The sequence below is a fragment of the Montipora foliosa genome, chromosome 14, assembly GCF_036669935.1.
Source record: "Montipora foliosa isolate CH-2021 chromosome 14, ASM3666993v2, whole genome shotgun sequence".
NCBI classification, from domain to species: domain Eukaryota; kingdom Metazoa; phylum Cnidaria; class Anthozoa; order Scleractinia; family Acroporidae; genus Montipora; species Montipora foliosa.
Window position 1 is genome coordinate 4,228,034 of NC_090882.1, and position 17,500 is coordinate 4,245,533.

Genomic DNA, 17,500 nt, shown 5'->3' on the forward strand with positions numbered 1-17,500 from the left:
AGTATCATAAGATGCACAATAACAATACTAGGCACTGTCCTTAAGTCTGACTTTGAGGAATCAATGGGTTAAATTGTTGTGTGGAGAACAAACCATCTGATAAGGGAAAACAATGTGGTGTTTTCTAAACAGTGTTTTTGCCATTTCAGCTGCCAGCAGAGCAGTACATTGGCTGGCATATTTGGAATAACGAGAAACAAATTCAGAGAATGGAAAAATTATCAGAGGAATTTGTAAGTGTTTGCATACCTCTATAATAACCAAGTTTTTGGTCTGTACTATAGGTCTCAATCAGAATTTTTTTCTTACATCATTTTTTATAAGTTTAAGCTCTTAACTGGGGTTAATGAGCCCTAAGGGAGTACTATTTATCCCTCACTTGTCCCTAGTGTACTCTACTCTCCTCACCCTCGCAATCAAGGCTTGTCCCGTAGTCAAAAGCTCATTGTTTAGGTCAAAGTACTTTCACTTTTACAGTGTTAAAGCGGTTGCCAAAGCTTCCAGTAGTTTTCCACAACATCACGCGATTCTCACCTGTTTCACCTTATGTAAATCCCCCATACCATTAGTCAGCCACATTTCAGCTTTGCTCTTCAAGCAATTACCTTGAGTTGCACTCTTTAAGATCGCATTTTTTCCCTACGTCCACATATAATGCCAAAACAACGTAAATCTCGAAGCAGCCAACGCACTACGGTCTCGCCTACCACGGCTCAGTCGAATGCCCGCGCTAACTCTGCGGATGCAGTACCAACGTCGCCGTATGCAGCAATGCCGACCGAAACGCTACGTTTACTTGCGTCCCAGCGCCACCTGGTACAATCAGGGCCACGGCAGCAGCTCATCGCTCGCCTCCAAGCGAATGATTCTTGGGCCTCCACACCCGCATCTACCGGCCCCGCGATCATGCCGGATCAGCAGTTGGCCTCCATGATTGCCTCTATCGTGGAGCAAAAATTGGCCTCCTTCAACTCCGCGAGCAACTCGCCATCGAGCCCAACATCTGGCGCTGTTTCAACTGCTCAGCAAGATCAACAACTGCCAGGCGTTACCAGCCTCGCACCAGATCCCTCTCTCCTAGCGGTCCGCAATGGCGGACAACAACAGACTCCGTCCTCTGTGGATTTCTCGCGGTCCTCCTCTCAGCAAGTTTTAAATCTTGGCTCACCGGAGGACGCAGCCCTCCTGCATACCAACTACAGAGTCCCATCTATCGCCAGTCATCTCTCCAACAGCTGCATCACAGCCATAACAAACGGTGAGTACGTGGACCTTGCTAGCCTTCTTCCTTTTTCGTCTCTACTACGAGACCACGTTACCGCGAACTCCCAGCTTAAACTACAAGTAGGACACGAGGGCCTTACTATACCCCTCCCATCCCAGGCTAAGCGCCCCAAAATTACTGGGATCGACCGATGGCTCGACGCTTTTGCCATTTACTCGTCTGTGCTCCTCTCCTCTTACCCATCCCGGGGGGTGGACCTATTCGCCTACCAGCAATTGATACGTGAGTCAGCCCGTAAGTTCCCCGGTATGGCGTGGTATTTGTATGATATGGAATTTTGCCGACGAGCCTCTCACAACCTTTCCATTAACTGGGGCCAGAGGGATGTTCAGTTGTACCTAGACACCTTTACCGGTGTCCCAAAAGCGATACTTTGTAAGGCCTGCAGCAGCTCGGATCACGTAACCGATTCCTGCCCCCTTTCCCCCAGGTATACAGACTCTTCAGGCTCCAAGCGTGGTGACCTCTGCTTCAACTTCAACAAAGGGGTCCCCTGCGCCCGCACCCCCTGCCCCTACACTCACCAATGCAACAAGCCCGGATGCACTGCAGCCCACCCAGGAAAGGACCACCCTGACTCCTCAAGCTCTGGACCCATCCAGTCAAAGACTAGCCGCTCAAGCCATTCCACCCGAAGCCACCATTGAATACCTTTCTAAGCTGTCCCCTACCACCCCTATTGACCTTCCCCAACTTGCCCTTTATCTGCATGATCACCCTGACCGGGCATCTGTCGATGCTGTCCTCACCGGCCTCTCCCAGGGTTTTAAAATTGGTTTCCAGGGTCCTCGGGTCTCTAGGGAATACCCCAACCTCATTTCTGCTAAGCAAAATCCACACATCATAAGCACCAATCTCTTGAAAGAATTACGGCTCGGTCACACTGCTGGCCCATTCGTTTCTCCCCCTTTTTCCAATTTTCAGGTTTATCCCATTGCGGTTGTTCCAAAAAAGCATTCCACCAAGTGGAGAACCATTTTTCACCTTTCCTTTCCCAAACATCAAACCACTAGCGTTAATTCCCACATTAGCCCAACCGACTACTCCTTACACTACATTACCATAGATACTGCCATCTCTATCATTCAGACGATTGGTCAAGGGTGCTTCATGTCCAAGTTGGACATCAAGTCCGCCTTCCGCAATATTCCAGTGCACCCATCCGACTGGGAGCTCCTCGGCATGAAATGGAACAGCCTGTATTTCTTCGATACAGTGCTCCCCTTTGGATTGCGATCTGCACCCTATCTTTTTGACCAATTTTCCTGCATGATTGAATGGATAATTAAACATAAGCTAGGTATCCCTAACGTGATCCACATTCTGGATGACTTTTTCTTTGTCACCAGCCCCCCTAGGTCAGACTGCCTTACTGCCCTTTGCAAAATCCTTTGTCTTTTCACCGAACTCAATATCCCTGTCGCCCCCCGTAAAACTTTTGCTCCTGCCACCTCCTTAGAATTTATGGGTATTCTCCTTGACTCTACTACCATGGAAGCTCGTCTTCCCTTGGACAAACTAATCCGTGCTAAACAGGCCCTTCAACAGTGGTTACACCGTAAATCTGCCACTCTGAAGGAGCTCCAGTCCCTGATTGGTACCCTACAGTTTGCTTGCAGGGTTGTTGCCCCGGGCCGGGCCGGGCTTTTCTGCTTTTCTGTTTAACAAAGGGCATCACTAACTCTCGCTGGCACATTAAACTCAACGGGGAATTCCGCCAGGACATTTTAATGTGGTTAACCTTCCTTACCCATTGGAATGGAGTAAGTCTTTTTTTTAGGGGGTGACGTTCTCTCCTCGCCTGACCTCCAATTATTTACGGACGCCTCTGGGTCCCATGGGTATGGTGGTTATCTCAATGGGGAATGGTTTCAGGCCCCTTGGCTCCCTCAACACCTCCTTAACCCCACCATGGGTATCAGCATTGACTGGCAGGAACTGTTTGCCATTTACATCGCCTGCTACCTCTGGGCCCCTTCGTGGTCAGGCAAACATATTTGTATGTGGTGCGACAACCTGCCAGTTGTCTCCATCATCAACTCCAAACGCTCCAAGTCCCCTAGGATCATGGACCTCGTACGGGCCATTACGATTCTTACCTTAGAACACAACTTTTCCTTCACCGCTAGACATATCCCTGGGCTAGATAATTCAATAGCTGATTCTTTGTCCCGTTTTCAGATGGACCGCTTCCGCCACCTGGCTCCCAATGCCTCACCCTTCCCCTGCGCCATCCCTCTATCAGCGACGTCCATTTAACAGCCTCCGTTTCCCACTACCTTGGTGCGTCCCTTGCTCCAGCTACTAAACGTTCTGATAGTGTCGGTCAAAACCATTTCATTTCCTTTTGCCTTATGCACGGGTTAATTAGCCCCTCTACGCCCCTTCTCCCCGCATCTGAAATTACTCTGATTTATTTTGTCTCCCATTTAGCCAAAACAGTTTCCTACAATACCATTAAGCTTTACCTGTTTGCCGTTCAAGACCTCCATAGGCTACACAACTTTGCCTTAAAACTCCCAAAAATGTTTCGACTCCAGAAGGTCCTTAATGGGATCAAACGTTCCCTAATCCCCGTTAAATTAGATCGTTATCCAATTACAATCCAAATCCTGCAGTCTATTTTCAACTTTTACCGACCAGACTTGACTTTTGACCTCAATCACATTATGCTCTGGGCAGCCTTCACCTTAGCCTTTTTCGGTTTTTTACGTTCAAGCGAATTTACCTGTAATGACCACGTCTTCGACCCCGCAACTCACCTCTGCTTTAAGGATATCACCTTTATCCCTCACGTTGACTCTCCCGACTACATGCTAGTCACGATTAAACGGTCGAAAACAGATCCCTTCCGCAATGGTTGCACCCTAACCCTAGCAAGGTCCACTACCTCCATCTGTGCCGTTATGGCTATGAAAGACTACGTGTTCCAATGCCAACCATCATCAGCAGGCCCCCTGTTCACCTTCACCAGTGGCAAGTGGCTCACCCGAACTTCTCTTACTCATGCACTCCGGGATGTCCTGCAGCAATGCGGCATACAACCTCAACACTATTTCTCACATAGCTTCCGTATTGGTTCTGCGACTACTGCAGCTGCTGCAGGGATTTCTGCCTGGTTAATCAAGGTATTGGGTCGTTGGTCTTCTGACTGCTATGAACGTTACATAAGAACTCCTCAAGAGACACTGCTGGCTATCCCTAAACAACTGACAATGAACTGAAGTAATAATACTTATTGTAGGTTAGACCCTTCTTTGTTGTCTCCCTGATGACCAGTATCATGACAACTAGTTACCGTTCATTATGGCTATGCATGCCTATCTCGTATCCTATTTCTTCTACATGTGGCAGTTGGTCTTCCAGCCAACGTCCACCCAATTTACTGTGGGGTGATTGTGTTCCCCCATTCTTGACCAGAATATTTTTGGCTCACACAATCGTGGCAGGGAAGTGCACCCTGGGCTGCACTTTACCCCACAGTAGGTGGGACAGCCCTCCTTGGCAATAGGTCCGGATTGCTTACTCCAAGATGGTACAACTCACCATCTGACCTATTCTCCTTCCAGAAGGGCACCCCTCTTCTGGTCCACCCTATGTTACATTCTAACGTAGGGTTGCCTCTAGAGATACCGCTACTCTAGGGGGTCCTCCTAGGGACACCACTACCCTAGGGGGCATAGGCTCTGCCTTCCCTGCCACCCAAATTCCACCAAAAGATAGTGATTAACATAATATTTATATTTTTAAAAAAAAAAAAATTATAATAATAATAATAAATAGATAAAAGGAGATTCTGTGTTCCTCCTTTTCTAGTTTCACAAGCCTTGCAGAGGGTGGGGGGAGGAGCCTCGGTTGCCCAACCCTCGGTTGCCCATGCCCCTCTCCTGGGCATGCGAATATCCCCCGCGGCTTTCCCCCCTTTTTATGTCACTGACCCTTAGGGACTCATTAAGTACAATACAATACATCAGCAATACACACTTTTTTAACAACTCCCCATGAAAGCTTTTCAGGCCTGGACCAATCGGATCAATGAAACCACAGAATAGAACAACAACTGTTAATAATCCCAACTGGCCGGAGGCAAACCAGTTGGCTATTTACAAGTACAGCTGAGAAGTTGAACGAGGGACGACTAGGAACAAATTCAACGAGTGGTCAGAACAGGTCTTGAACCGGGGATGTCCTGATCTCAAGGCAAGCACCCTGATCACTGGGCCACACTGCTTCCTTTTTAAGTACATGTATCTCTTATTGTGATAACAAGATTAATTAAACCTTTAATAAACCCTTTCACCCATGAAGAGTCTCCCATTGATGAGTAAAATCATCTGGCATTAGCCGGAGTAAAACCTTAAGAAACTCTTAAGAAAGAAAGGGTGAAGTTGGCTGGGCCAGTTGCTCGAAGCCTGGTTAGCACTAACTGTCAGTTAAGAGGTATCAAGACCTACTGAATATGTTTCCATGGTGTTTAGCACTGGTTAGTGCTAACCATGCTTAAAGCAACCCAGGTCTGGGCGTTATTAGAGACTACCACTTCAGAGATAACGCTATCGCTTGGCTTAGACAGTGAATCTTCAATCCTTTTGTTTTCCTTTTCATTCTATCTATATTTCATTTAGTTTTTTTGCTTATGTCATCACTTGTGAATTCTTTAGTACATGTACATTGTACGAATAAAGTTGTTTTGATGTCTCCTTTGACAAATCACTTTGTTCCTTGCAAGTTGGTGCGGACTGTGTGCCTTTTTTTTTAATAATGTAAGTTTAAATTGTTTTGTGTTGAAGGGAAGACGAATAGAGACAATGGTACATATTCACGACATGGCAGGAGCAACAATGTTACTGAGGTATTTTTAAGGTTGCGCAATTCATCGCATATACGAATTACAAAACATATTATTTTGTTAATGTCAGTTTAACAATATTCTATGCTTTTAGATAGTGTGATGAGGAAGTTTAGATGACACTATAGGGACCTTAGGATTGGAGAACGGGGACGACTATGATTACGCGTTCTCAGTTCTCAGTACGCACATTTTGACAATGTTTGTTTTTTAAACGTAGTGCACCTGCCCAGTGCAGAAAAATCAAAGTCATAGTCATTCTCATACTCCATTCTGAAGGTCGCTTGAATATATATCTGGGCTTGGGAGATTTGGGCACTGCACATGTATAACAAAATACAAATTAAGCTGGTATGTAAAGTTGTTGAAAAAAGTGAGTGGTAGAGAAGTAGGAATTTTTAGGAATTTTTCTTGGAGTTCCCAAAAAAACTGGGAATTCCTCTCACAATTAAGGGACAGTGTAATATTTTTTTTTTTGCTTAACAGAAAGGCTGTGAATGCTTTCAAGCGACTGGCCAGACTAGATCAAGAATATTATCCTGAAAGGATGGGAAAGGTAAGTCAATAACACCGGCAGGTACAGAACACAGGTCACAGGTCATTGTTTTACCAATACAGAAAGTATCCTAAACATTCATAAATGCTAACCTTAAACCTAATTAGGCCTAAAAACATTTTTTTTTAGCTTTTATGAATGTTTAGGATACTTTCTGTATTGGTAAAAAAATGACCTGTGACCTATGTTTTGCACCTGCTGTCAATAACAGGTAGTCATTAATAATGGAGTACATGTACATGTATTTAACATATATATCCTTTAATTAACGACATGTCTCGGTTAACTGTTGCACTTCCAAGAGGGACACATTATGTCAATTTTTACTCTTCGTAATGCCCGACAATTTACTCACCAATTGGGAGCCCCTCACGTGGGAAAGGGTAGTTTATTAATAGCATAATTTAGTTGATATGTTGCTACATTATTTTTACATGTTTTTTTTTTTTTATTTGGGTTTTGTTTTATCCTCGTTTCCCCCAAAAGTTTTCTTTTTTCTTTCTTTTATAAGAATATAAAGAAAACAGAATTTTTTTTGTTTTGCCATCTCTCGTGTAATTTGTTGCGTGTACTTTTATTTTATTTATAGCATTTTATTCGTTGATTTTTTTTTCCAGATATTTATTGTTAATACTCCATGGTAAGTAAAATACAGGTGCATTACTCCAAAAATTACATTGTACATACTGTATATCTACAGTATGCTTGAACAATAAATTTCAGTACACTAGATAATAATGGGCGATATTCGCACAGCAGCCATATTGGCCATACACAATAGATTTCATGCCCCAAGCCTTGAGTTGAAATGTTTGAGAACGAGTTTTGGTGGGGCAAAACAGCAAAACAAAAGTTTTCAATCCCTCAGGAGTCAACATGGCCGCGGTGTGATTAAGGCCTATTAAGCAGCCTTCTGGCAAAAAGTGACATCTTGATTATATTCAAAGATAGCAGAAATGCAGACGGATACACACTGCAACCAGCATCTTTACAACAACAACAATTTTTGTTTCTTTTGTTCAAAGAACAATTACAAAAGCAGGTGATCACAGGAGTCATTTTAGGAACCTTTGCAACAACAATGTCGACAAGGTGGAAAATGCCAAAAAACAATAGGATTAAAGAGCAAAAACATTACACTGTATGTCTTTACAGGTACATGTCCTGTGTGGTTTGAATTCCTAGCACATTTCTTTACCATTGCAATCAAAGCAATGACATGAAATGGCCAAATTTGAAGTTGTGTGGACAAGGTGAACACATGACAATAGCTTAACACTCTTCTCTTTTACTGTCAATGCCATAATGTTCCAATGTGGTGTATAATTATTTATTTAGCCACTTTGCAGCTTGATTCCTTAAATATAATAATTTTAGGCAAGTACATTTCCAAAAGTCGGATCGGATCAACTCAGATCACTCATCTCGGATTGACAAAAAAAATATGATAAGACCCGGAGAAATCACCCAAGCCCTAATCTTTAAGCTAACCTTGGTGAAATTGGGGCAAATTTTGAATGGTTTTGGCTTACAAGACCGTTTTTGCTCGATCCGAGGTAAACGATCTAAGTTGATCTGGTCCAACTTTTGCACCTGCTCCTTTTTTGTAATATCCACCGCTATTCATGTCTGCTCAGGACTGTGAACAATAATTTGTCGCTTATTGAATATCTCTTCTTTTCAGGGTATTTCCCATGCTTTGGAAGATTGCCAAGATTTTCTTGGATCCTAAAACTAGATCAAAGTGCATAGTTCTTAAAAGCTCAGAGCTGCACAAACTTTGTGAGTACTTCAATCCTGAGGACCTCCCTGAAGAATTTGGTGGTGCCTGCCGATGTGAAAATGGCTGTCTTCCTCCCCTCCCTAAACACATGGTAATGTTTAACAGTAAACATGCTCAGGACAATTAACTCTGGACAATTATTGGAATAACTTTTGTATCATTGAAAGTAAAGCAAAATTACTTTATTCACCTTCCAGGATTGGTGTGACTTAAGAGAGAAGATTTGCTTGTACATTATATAGTATTCATCTCTTGGGTCATTTTGGCACACTAAACATCTCTTGTAATTGACTTTACAAAATGTAAAGTACAATTTTCCAATTTGTTGCAGTGTTACAGTGTATGTGAGCACGCCTTTTGTGAATTCTTACATGTCCCACTTTTTTTTTTGTAGATGGAGATAAAAGACCTTCCCCAACTGACTGAGCAAACCATAGGTATTCTTTGCTGTTAAATTTTCTCCCCCAGGCATCTTGTTTCAAAAAATACAGTTTGTAGTCAGTTACTCTCTCTCTCAATAGTGGGGATCAAAGAAGGGTATCACATTTGAATCTTCCCTCTCCTCCCCCCCACCCCTTTTTCTCCCCACAAGTGGATAATAATATATTATTGTTGCATGCTGCAAATATTTTGATTTTAGTCCTCATTCATTTTGCCATAATACAGTCAAATGAGGCATATTTGGTGGGACAATTTATGCAGCAACACATTTTTCCTTCTGGAGCGAGACGTTTTCCCCCAAAATTAAAAATAACTTAGTTTTAGAGCTCTTCTTTGTCCTCAATAATTAACAAACTTACTATTGGACAAGGTTGAGCAAAATATTGTGATTTGTCAGTTTTGAGCAGATCAGTTATTTGCCAAAGCCAAAGGCTGAGGCAAATCATTTATCTGCAAGATACTGACAAATCACAATATTTTGCGATAATCGAGTTCATTAATTGTTTTATCATTCGATGACTGAGTTTGGTGGGCTCTTGGTCAATGAAAAGGAAGAGAAAAATGCATTGAACATGATAAATGTGTTTAAAGGGGCAAGGTCACGCCATTTAAGGCAATTTCAGCACTGATCGAATGGTCATAGAATTAACTAAAATATCAAAATAACTGTTCAAAACTATAGAAGAACTCTAACAAAGCACAGGGAAGCCAAGAAGGGACATGGATGGACAAAACTGGAGAGGATTGAAATGGATTGAATTTGGGTAAATTTGAAAAATGTTGGCCCACCTTTTTTCAAATTTATATCAGTCTATATCAAAATATCATTTACAAAGCTGGAAAATCATTCTCAGTTGTTATGTGGCCATGATTTTGCAAATGAAAGACTCTTCCTCTGCCAATTTGACGTTTAGAGCTCATAATTAACAAAATTAAATAAAATTACCTATAATAGCGTGACCTAATTGTAGCCCCTTTAACAACAGTGTCTAAAGCAAGTGACACATCATTCAACATTGTCATAATAATAATAGTAGTAATAATAATAATAATAATAATAATAATAATAATTTATTGTTGATCAACAAAATGTAATGTTGAACTATCTGTCACCACCTTCTTGGATGATTTTTAACCCATTGACTCCCAGTGTTTCCCCAATGAAGAGTAAAATAGGCTGGCGTTAGACAGAGGAAAATACTAAGTCTAGCCGGTTTAGGCCAGTTTGGACGTCAAAGGGTTAATGCGACACAGCATTCAGTTCTACAAATAATCATTTGTTGGTCAATTCCAAAATGGTGAACCATGTTTCAACAACTTTGCAGTGACAATTATTTATTATTGTTAGTAGCAGTAGCAGTAGCAGTAGCAGTAGCAGTAGCAGTAGCAGTAGCAGTAGCAGTAGCAGTAGCAGTAGCAGTAGGAGTAGTAGTAGTAGTAGTAGTAGTAGTAGTAGTAGTAGTAGTGGTGGTGGTGGTGGTGGTGGTAGTGGTAGTGGTAGTAGTAGTAGTAGTAGTAGTAGTAGTAGTAGTAGTAGTAGTAGCAGTGGTGGTGGTGGTGGTGGTGGTAGTAGTAGTAGTAGTAGTAGTAGTAGTAGTGAGAAAACTTGTATGTAAAAAAAAATGCATGGATGTCAACAATAATAATCAACACTAATATTGTTGTGTTTTCGTTTTGTTCTCATCACAGGTGCAAAGAAGATATTTACCCATGCAATTGAATATGATGGCAAAAAATCTGATATGTCAATTGCATGGTATTTTAAAGCAACAAGGTATGTCATTCAATGAACACTTATTCCAAGAGGAATAGTTAACAAATTGAAAGTGGTTCAGCATTGTCTGTATTCTTATCGACAACGTTATTCATCATCAAAGTGGTCAAAATGTTGTGGCTGCGCCTCATGAGTCCACAACATTTTGACCACTGTGATGACGCATATCATTGTTTATAAGAGTACAGACAACACTGAACCACTTTCGATTTCTTTCTTACCACATTATTCAACGCCAAAAAAAGCCGATTTCTTTCTTACCACAATATTCAACGCCAGAAAAAGCTTTTATTTGAGAGCGTGACCAAACTCATGACACAAAGAAAGAGCAAGCGTTGTCTACAACTTTCTTGCAATATGATTGGTTTATTTCCAAAAATGGGCATTCCTGATTACATTGCATGACAAATTGGCACGAGCGTGACACGTACAGAGTGACTCTTATCGACAACGGCAAATTAGCCAAACATATTGCAAGGTTACAAGCAATTGTGGTATAATTATCATTGGACAAACATCATCATAACAGTTACAGTTACATGTAAGTCTGAGTCAATGAGCCCCAAACTTGAAAATTTTGTCATCTGGCACAAGTCAAATTTTTCAGCCCTGCAATTTGTGCTTCTAACAAAATACTCAAGGTGCCCACTCATTTGCCCACATTTGTTCAAGTGAGAGGCATCAGACTATGCCTGTTTTAGCTAAACCCTCTTCAAAGGACTTGTTGGTACATGTAATTGTACTAACGTTTTCCTATCTGGTCTCCACAGTAAGGATCTTCAATTTGGTGTTAAATTCAAGCCAAGGCCTCACTCAGGTTGGAAGGAAAACGAGGACTATATTGAAGATATCTGGGTTGAGGAGCTGGAATCAATTATGGACTGTGGATCTTCAATTACTGGGTAAGATGAGATTATAAGGAGTGGGGGGGCTTTGCGAGCTAATTTCTTTGATCATTTACCATAATAGTGCAAAAGGAACAAAATCTGGATTTTATTACTGGAATGATATTCATCTTTCCATAGGTACATGCCACTAGACAACTTTCAAAAGAGCACTCCTTCAGTATTACATGCATTTTGCTCAGTATTAAGAAGTACTTTAAGGATGTTTGTAGCATTTAAATCACGTCTGACTTTTTTTTGTCTTAAAAATGAGATTAATTTAAACTAGTGCCATTACAAAATAACCTTAAATTCATACGTCAGTAAATTGGAAATATATACAGTTACTGGCCTCCCAAAATAACTTAAAAGCAAAGCAAGTAGGGCTGACTAAATGGTGTTTTTTGAAGGGCATATTATTCTTTATCTATAGCTTTTCCCTCTCCATTATCTCTTTCTTTCTCATAAGTCTTGTTACTATTAGGGAGCATTGGAACCCACAAATGACCAGCTCCCAACGCCAGCGGCTTCATAGCTCAGTTGGTTAGAGCGTCGCACCGGTATCGCGAGGTCACGGGTTCAAACCCCGTTGAAGTCCTGAATTTTTCAGGCTTCTTTACGCAATCGCAAAAATTGCGTTCATAACTGCGAGGATCATAGCTCCACTTGATATTAGAAAACTATTAGGAAGTGAATGAGACAATAATAATATTGATCAAATGAAAGTACTGAAATGGCTAGAAGGTCTAAGAAGCAAATGCTGGATCTTCTAGTCCTTTGTGTTGGTCTGGTCATAGCCTTAGAGTTGTTTCCCTTTCCTATTATCCAGGGGGTGAATTAATGTTGGCATTCCTTGGTTAATTTAAAGAGTGTGCTGCATTTTACGCAATCTGATTTGTTTGCGTCAGGTTTTATTCTCCACCCTGTCCTGGCATCTGTACGCTGGTGTGGGACAATTCAAACTGCAAATGGATGGCAAGAACAATTAGGTAAGGTTGCAAACACGCCGACGCGATACATTAGAGTCACACTGAATATGAAACAGCTTCACAGAAAAGAAGTGACACATGTACAGTGTAGACCTGAAATAAGCATCCAACGCAAACGCAAAACGCACGCACGTATTTTTCGCACACGCGTTTTTAAATGCCCGTTTCCAAACACGCTTTTGATGTGCGTTTTTTCTTTTGTTATTCTGTAAATGGGTGCAGGGATGGCGCAGTGGTGAGAGCATTCGCCTTCCTACCAATGTGGCCCGGGTTCGATTCCCAGACTCGGCGTCATATGTGGGTAGAGTTTGTTGGTTCTCTACTCTGCACTGAGAGGCTTTTCTCCGGGTACTACGGTTTTCCCCTCTCCTCAAAAACCAACATTTGACTTGATTTGGGTTAATTGTTGATTTCAGTTTACAGTGCTCCCAATTAGTGCTCCAGCGCTAGAACGACTAGACACGTAAATTTAAAGGTCCTTTCCTTTCTTTCATTTCCTTTATTGAAACTCGTATTTGGGTGTGAGTAGCTTCCATTTGCACGGTCTCAAAGGCAAGTGGCAAGCATTGAAAATAAAAGCAAATTGCGGAAAATCGGCTCCACGAAATGTTGAAATAACATTGCAAAAAGTCCAATTTAATATTTAAAATTAAGTACCTTTTATAAAATTTTTATATCTTTTGATTGCCTTTGACATTTTGACTTTCTACTTCGTTATCTGCTCATTTTTCACTAAAAAAACGTCGAAGTAACTTGTGTAATGATTGTATTTTACTGCTTAGGTGATAAACATTCAATGAACGTGAAACAAATCATCTGTGTGGCTAAGGTGTTCGTCATAACCTCTCGAACTTGTGTTGTTCGCCCCCTAAGAAGTGTGTCGCTAATTTGCATGATAATAGCAAATCCAACATGGCGGCCATCGTGAATAAGTTCTGTTACCCATACAGATTTCCCTGTCATAGTATATATACCTCTTGTGAACCCAAGACTTTTTACTTTGTAATTTACGGCCTGTTTTTTTTTTAGCAAAATGTTTAGAAAGGTCTAGAACCAACGAACAAAAACAAACGTTTAAATTTAGCGGACCGTTCTGTAGAACATCTCTTTCCTTCCCCTCCCCCCCCCCCCCCCACGATTTGACCAATCATGACGAGCGCGCCATTTAAGGCACAGTTGGTTATTGCGCGGCCTTCTGTGCGAGAGGTACAAAGTTCGATCCCAAGTGACCTCACATCATTGCTTCGACTTCTTTCCATTCTATGTAGCTTCAGCTACCGGTAGCTTTAAATACCCTTTAAACGGAGCACTGATAGAAAGAGGGCACTTAAAGAGGGAGGTAAGACGAGCACACTGTCGTCTTCCTGGGAGAATACCCTCCAGAGAGTAAAGGAACTTCCGACGTTAAACAAGGTGTACCTTTACCTTTACATGAACTATCACTTATGCCATAGGTACCACGTCATGGTTAGTGAAGGAGAATCAGACTGCGACGAGGAAATTCCAATTAATGGCGTCAAAGAAGACTCTGAAAAAGAGGGTCTTGTTTGAAACTCTCACTCTCCCAAGTGGGATCCCGTCCTCATGGAATAAGATAGTGTATCGCATTTAATAGCCTGTAGACATCCACCTCCTCCCCTGGAAAAAATCGGGGAGAGATTTTTTCCAGGGGAGGAGGCGGATGTATACAGGCATGTAATTTGGTGGTCACTGGGAATGAAAGAAGAACACTTGTTAAGCTCATTTGGAGCATTGATACATTTGGTATCCATGGGAATTTCGCCATCAACCAAGTATGATTGGCTCGCTCGAATTTTCCCGCGCGTTATGATTGGCTCGTTTGAATTCCCTACCTCTCTTGTGAATGGTTAATGTAGTTTCTTTTCTTTTTTGCATCTTATGAAGAAAATGAAATGAAGAAATAACAATAGAGATCGCATCGCATCTGGTTCACGAGAAACTCTGGTTATCTATTAGCAACAGATAAGGAGCCATTTCTTGTATGAGAGGTGGTAAAGCTCTCTACTGTAAAATTATACGACCATTTTTTACTCATAGGAATTCATCAAACATCCTTCGGGAAAGAACACAAAGGTTTTCTGCTGATTTTGTGAGCGGTTAGTTTGTCTCTCTTTACTAAAAAGACTAAAAATATTTTCGCACCAAATTGCAAATAGTCGATGAATCTTTTTTTAACTGATGCTCATTTAAAGAGTCAAACATCCGTGGCAAAATTAACCTGGTAATATAGAAGCTTTTAGATTTTTCATGTCATCGAAAAGCGTGGACTTGAGTTTTTACTCATGAATAGGACTGTGAAACAAAAAAAATTATTGCAATTATTGTGAGAGGGTGTTTTCATAGAGGGAGTAAGTTTCTAGAAGGCGCACAGTTATTATTGTCTGATTTACATGCGGAATTTCATCAAATTTAGGCCCCGTCCACACGTATCCGGATATCTTTGAATCCGCAACTTTTTCTTTCCGGATTCAAAAATATTCCCATCTACACGTAGCGTATTCAAATCGAATTTGCCTGTCCACACGTATCCGAAACGTATCCGGATTCACTCTAGTACTCAGGACTCCTCAAGGAAACAGAGCATGCGTCATTAAGGAATAATATTGCCCTCGGCAGCAATCTTGAGAATTGATTTCACCGTATGGAACTTGGCGATCTTGTTACGTCACCCGGTTTTTAAAAAAAATCGGATTTAGCGTCCACACGGTTCCGGAGTCATAGCGGATTCAAAAATATCCACTCTGGAGAGCGTATTTAAAAAGATTCTAAATGCTGACGTTTCAAGGGTTAGCCCTTTGGTAGAGCGAAGGGCTAACGCTCGAAACGTCAGCTTTCAGAATCTCTGTACGGTGGCCAATTTACATTATCAACTCCGTTGATAAAACCAAATTTTTATAAAACGGTTGTTCAAAAGCCGATGAGCTTAAGGACGGTGCCTACTAAATCACAGGTAGTTTTGCTCCCGTTATGATTATGCAGAAAATGTAGATCTTAACAAGTGTTATTAAAATCCAGATCCCAACCCAAAATTGGGGGTAACCACGCATTTTTCAAAGATAATTTATGAATAATATTTGTAAAAAGCTTTAAAATACAAAGCAGTGTACGGCGTTGTCTCTCAAATTGAAGCTTCATTATCTCTCAAGAATGCATGGTTACCCCCAATTTTCATTTTGGATACCAAGAGTACTTACTAAGATCTACTTACTCCGGATAGTTTTAAACCGCGCAAGAATATCACTGTATTAGTAAGCATCACCGATAGGAAACCCGAGTATCTCGAGATGCGCAGAACGTATGCCCAATAACAATAGTAGGCACCGTCCTTAATCCAGGATAAAGATTGACTTTTTCTAATGTAAAGTTTTGCCGAATATCAGCGTTGAACAGCATTTGGCAGTAGTGAAATAAACTCCTTGGTTCATTTTTAATCTGGGGTTAGCGTTAATTGGCTTTTGATCAACCGGGCCCAGAACGTTACGATCTAAATATCAGAGATTACGATTTTAATTATTCGTGTTATGGCGGCTTTTTTAAGGCTAAGTTATTGGTTTCTGTTGATTCGTCTTTGTTCGGTATGGGGGCAAATTAAGAGCTTGTACATCTTCCAGACAATCGGATAGCCTCGCATTACATTTGATTGTACAGGAAGGAGCTCTATAATATTACTGGTAAGGGCTAATTGTTACTGTAAGATATAATTTTGTCCATCGTTGTCTTAAACAATTGGGAGTTGTGTCCTGAAACCCAATTTTTCTTATCAAAGGGTATTTTAAACCTCAACCAATGCTTTTATTTACCGAGTTTTTATACGGAAGCATCACCCCTCAATTCAGTTATTTAATAGTGTTACATTGTCTGTTGTATAATAGTCCAATTTCGATATATTAAAATTCAGTCCTGAACGAAAGGCATCATCTCGAGGCTCTGGGAACAAAGTTCATAAGCCCGGTTTTCACTAGCCACGCAAGCGTAAGTAGCCATCAAAGTCAACCACGGCATACGCCATTTTTTTCAACCGCTGAGACGGCGGGAATCTGGAACGAGTGCTTTAATTGACCAGACGAAGCAAATTTCCTTGTGCGTACGCTGCGTTTCGTTTTCACAAGACGCCAGGGAACGCAAGCATAATCACGAGCACAAGGAAAAGGACTTGTGCTTATGCTTACTTCAACCCCTTTTTCACGGTGAAATAAGCGCTCTTATGCTTGCATTTGTGCTTGCGTCGCTAGTGAAAACCGGGCTATACAAATCCTTGTTTTTATTCCCCAGAGCCTCGAAATCATGTTCATTGTCGAAATTGGTCTATATTACAACAGGGCAGTCGAATTTTAGGTGTTAAACGGATTACTCCGTGGTTTCACAAGGATGCAGCATTTTAGGTTTGGACTGACAATGGGTGTTATATTTAAACCACGCCGTTATGGTGTAGAAAGAAACAATTAATGTTATATATTTAAACATTCATTAAATTGAACGGTAAGCGTTATATTTAATTCACTTCAAATACAGCGAATGCATATTTTGTCATACAAATAAAAAGATAACAAAATGGCCTGGATCGGTTGTTGACTTTTTTGCCTGCTTTGCGACGGCCGCCTGTTTTCACTCTGCAATGCGATTGGTTCAGTTGATTCTTTATGTCTGTTGTGATTGGCTAAAAGTACATAGCCTGCTCACTCGCGTGATCACAATGGCTGTTATTGCTGGCGAGCCTTAGCGAGGCAGCAGCCTATTCTTGATATTAGCGAAGAAAAATCAAAATTTGTGGGATGTAAGGGAAGCATGCGCAGTCGATTGGGGTGTTAATCATGTCTATAATCCGGGGTATTGGTACCCGTGATGACGTCACGTGCACGTGGAAGGTCTTACAGCCTCACAGCCTTCGAGTCGAGTGGTTTTCTAGTGGGTCGTCATT

The 17,500-nt window shown here is 41.4% G+C and overlaps 2 protein-coding genes and 1 pseudogene across 2 annotated transcripts in view; all 3 read left to right on the forward strand.

Moving 5' to 3' along the window:
* Positions 1-17,143, forward strand: part of LOC137984896 (uncharacterized) — a 31,574-nt gene extending 14,431 nt beyond the window's left edge. Inside the window, exons 6-15 of the mRNA XM_068832235.1 lie at positions 150-233; positions 6,076-6,137; positions 6,621-6,690; positions 7,308-7,330; positions 8,375-8,564; positions 8,868-8,910; positions 10,604-10,688; positions 11,459-11,590; positions 12,481-12,561; positions 14,016-17,143. Of these exons, the coding sequence (XP_068688336.1) occupies positions 150-233; positions 6,076-6,137; positions 6,621-6,690; positions 7,308-7,330; positions 8,375-8,564; positions 8,868-8,910; positions 10,604-10,688; positions 11,459-11,590; positions 12,481-12,561; positions 14,016-14,112 (867 nt within the window). The 3' untranslated portion in view covers positions 14,113-17,143. The remainder of the gene's footprint in view (positions 1-149; positions 234-6,075; positions 6,138-6,620; positions 6,691-7,307; positions 7,331-8,374; positions 8,565-8,867; positions 8,911-10,603; positions 10,689-11,458; positions 11,591-12,480; positions 12,562-14,015) is intronic.
* Positions 2,777-3,575, forward strand: LOC137984915 (uncharacterized; annotated as a pseudogene).
* LOC137985425 (integrase/recombinase xerD homolog) lies at positions 3,640-4,509 on the forward strand. The gene has a single exon (XM_068833048.1). The coding sequence runs from the start codon at positions 3,640-3,642 to the stop codon at positions 4,507-4,509; it is 870 nt and encodes a 289-aa protein (XP_068689149.1).
* Positions 17,144-17,500: the final 357 nt, after the last annotated feature.

Excerpts from the sequence above, each read along its gene's own strand:
- LOC137985425 (XM_068833048.1), top strand. The coding sequence starts at position 3,640 with ATGCACGGGTTAATTAGCCCCTCTACGCCCCTTCTCCCCGCATCTGAA.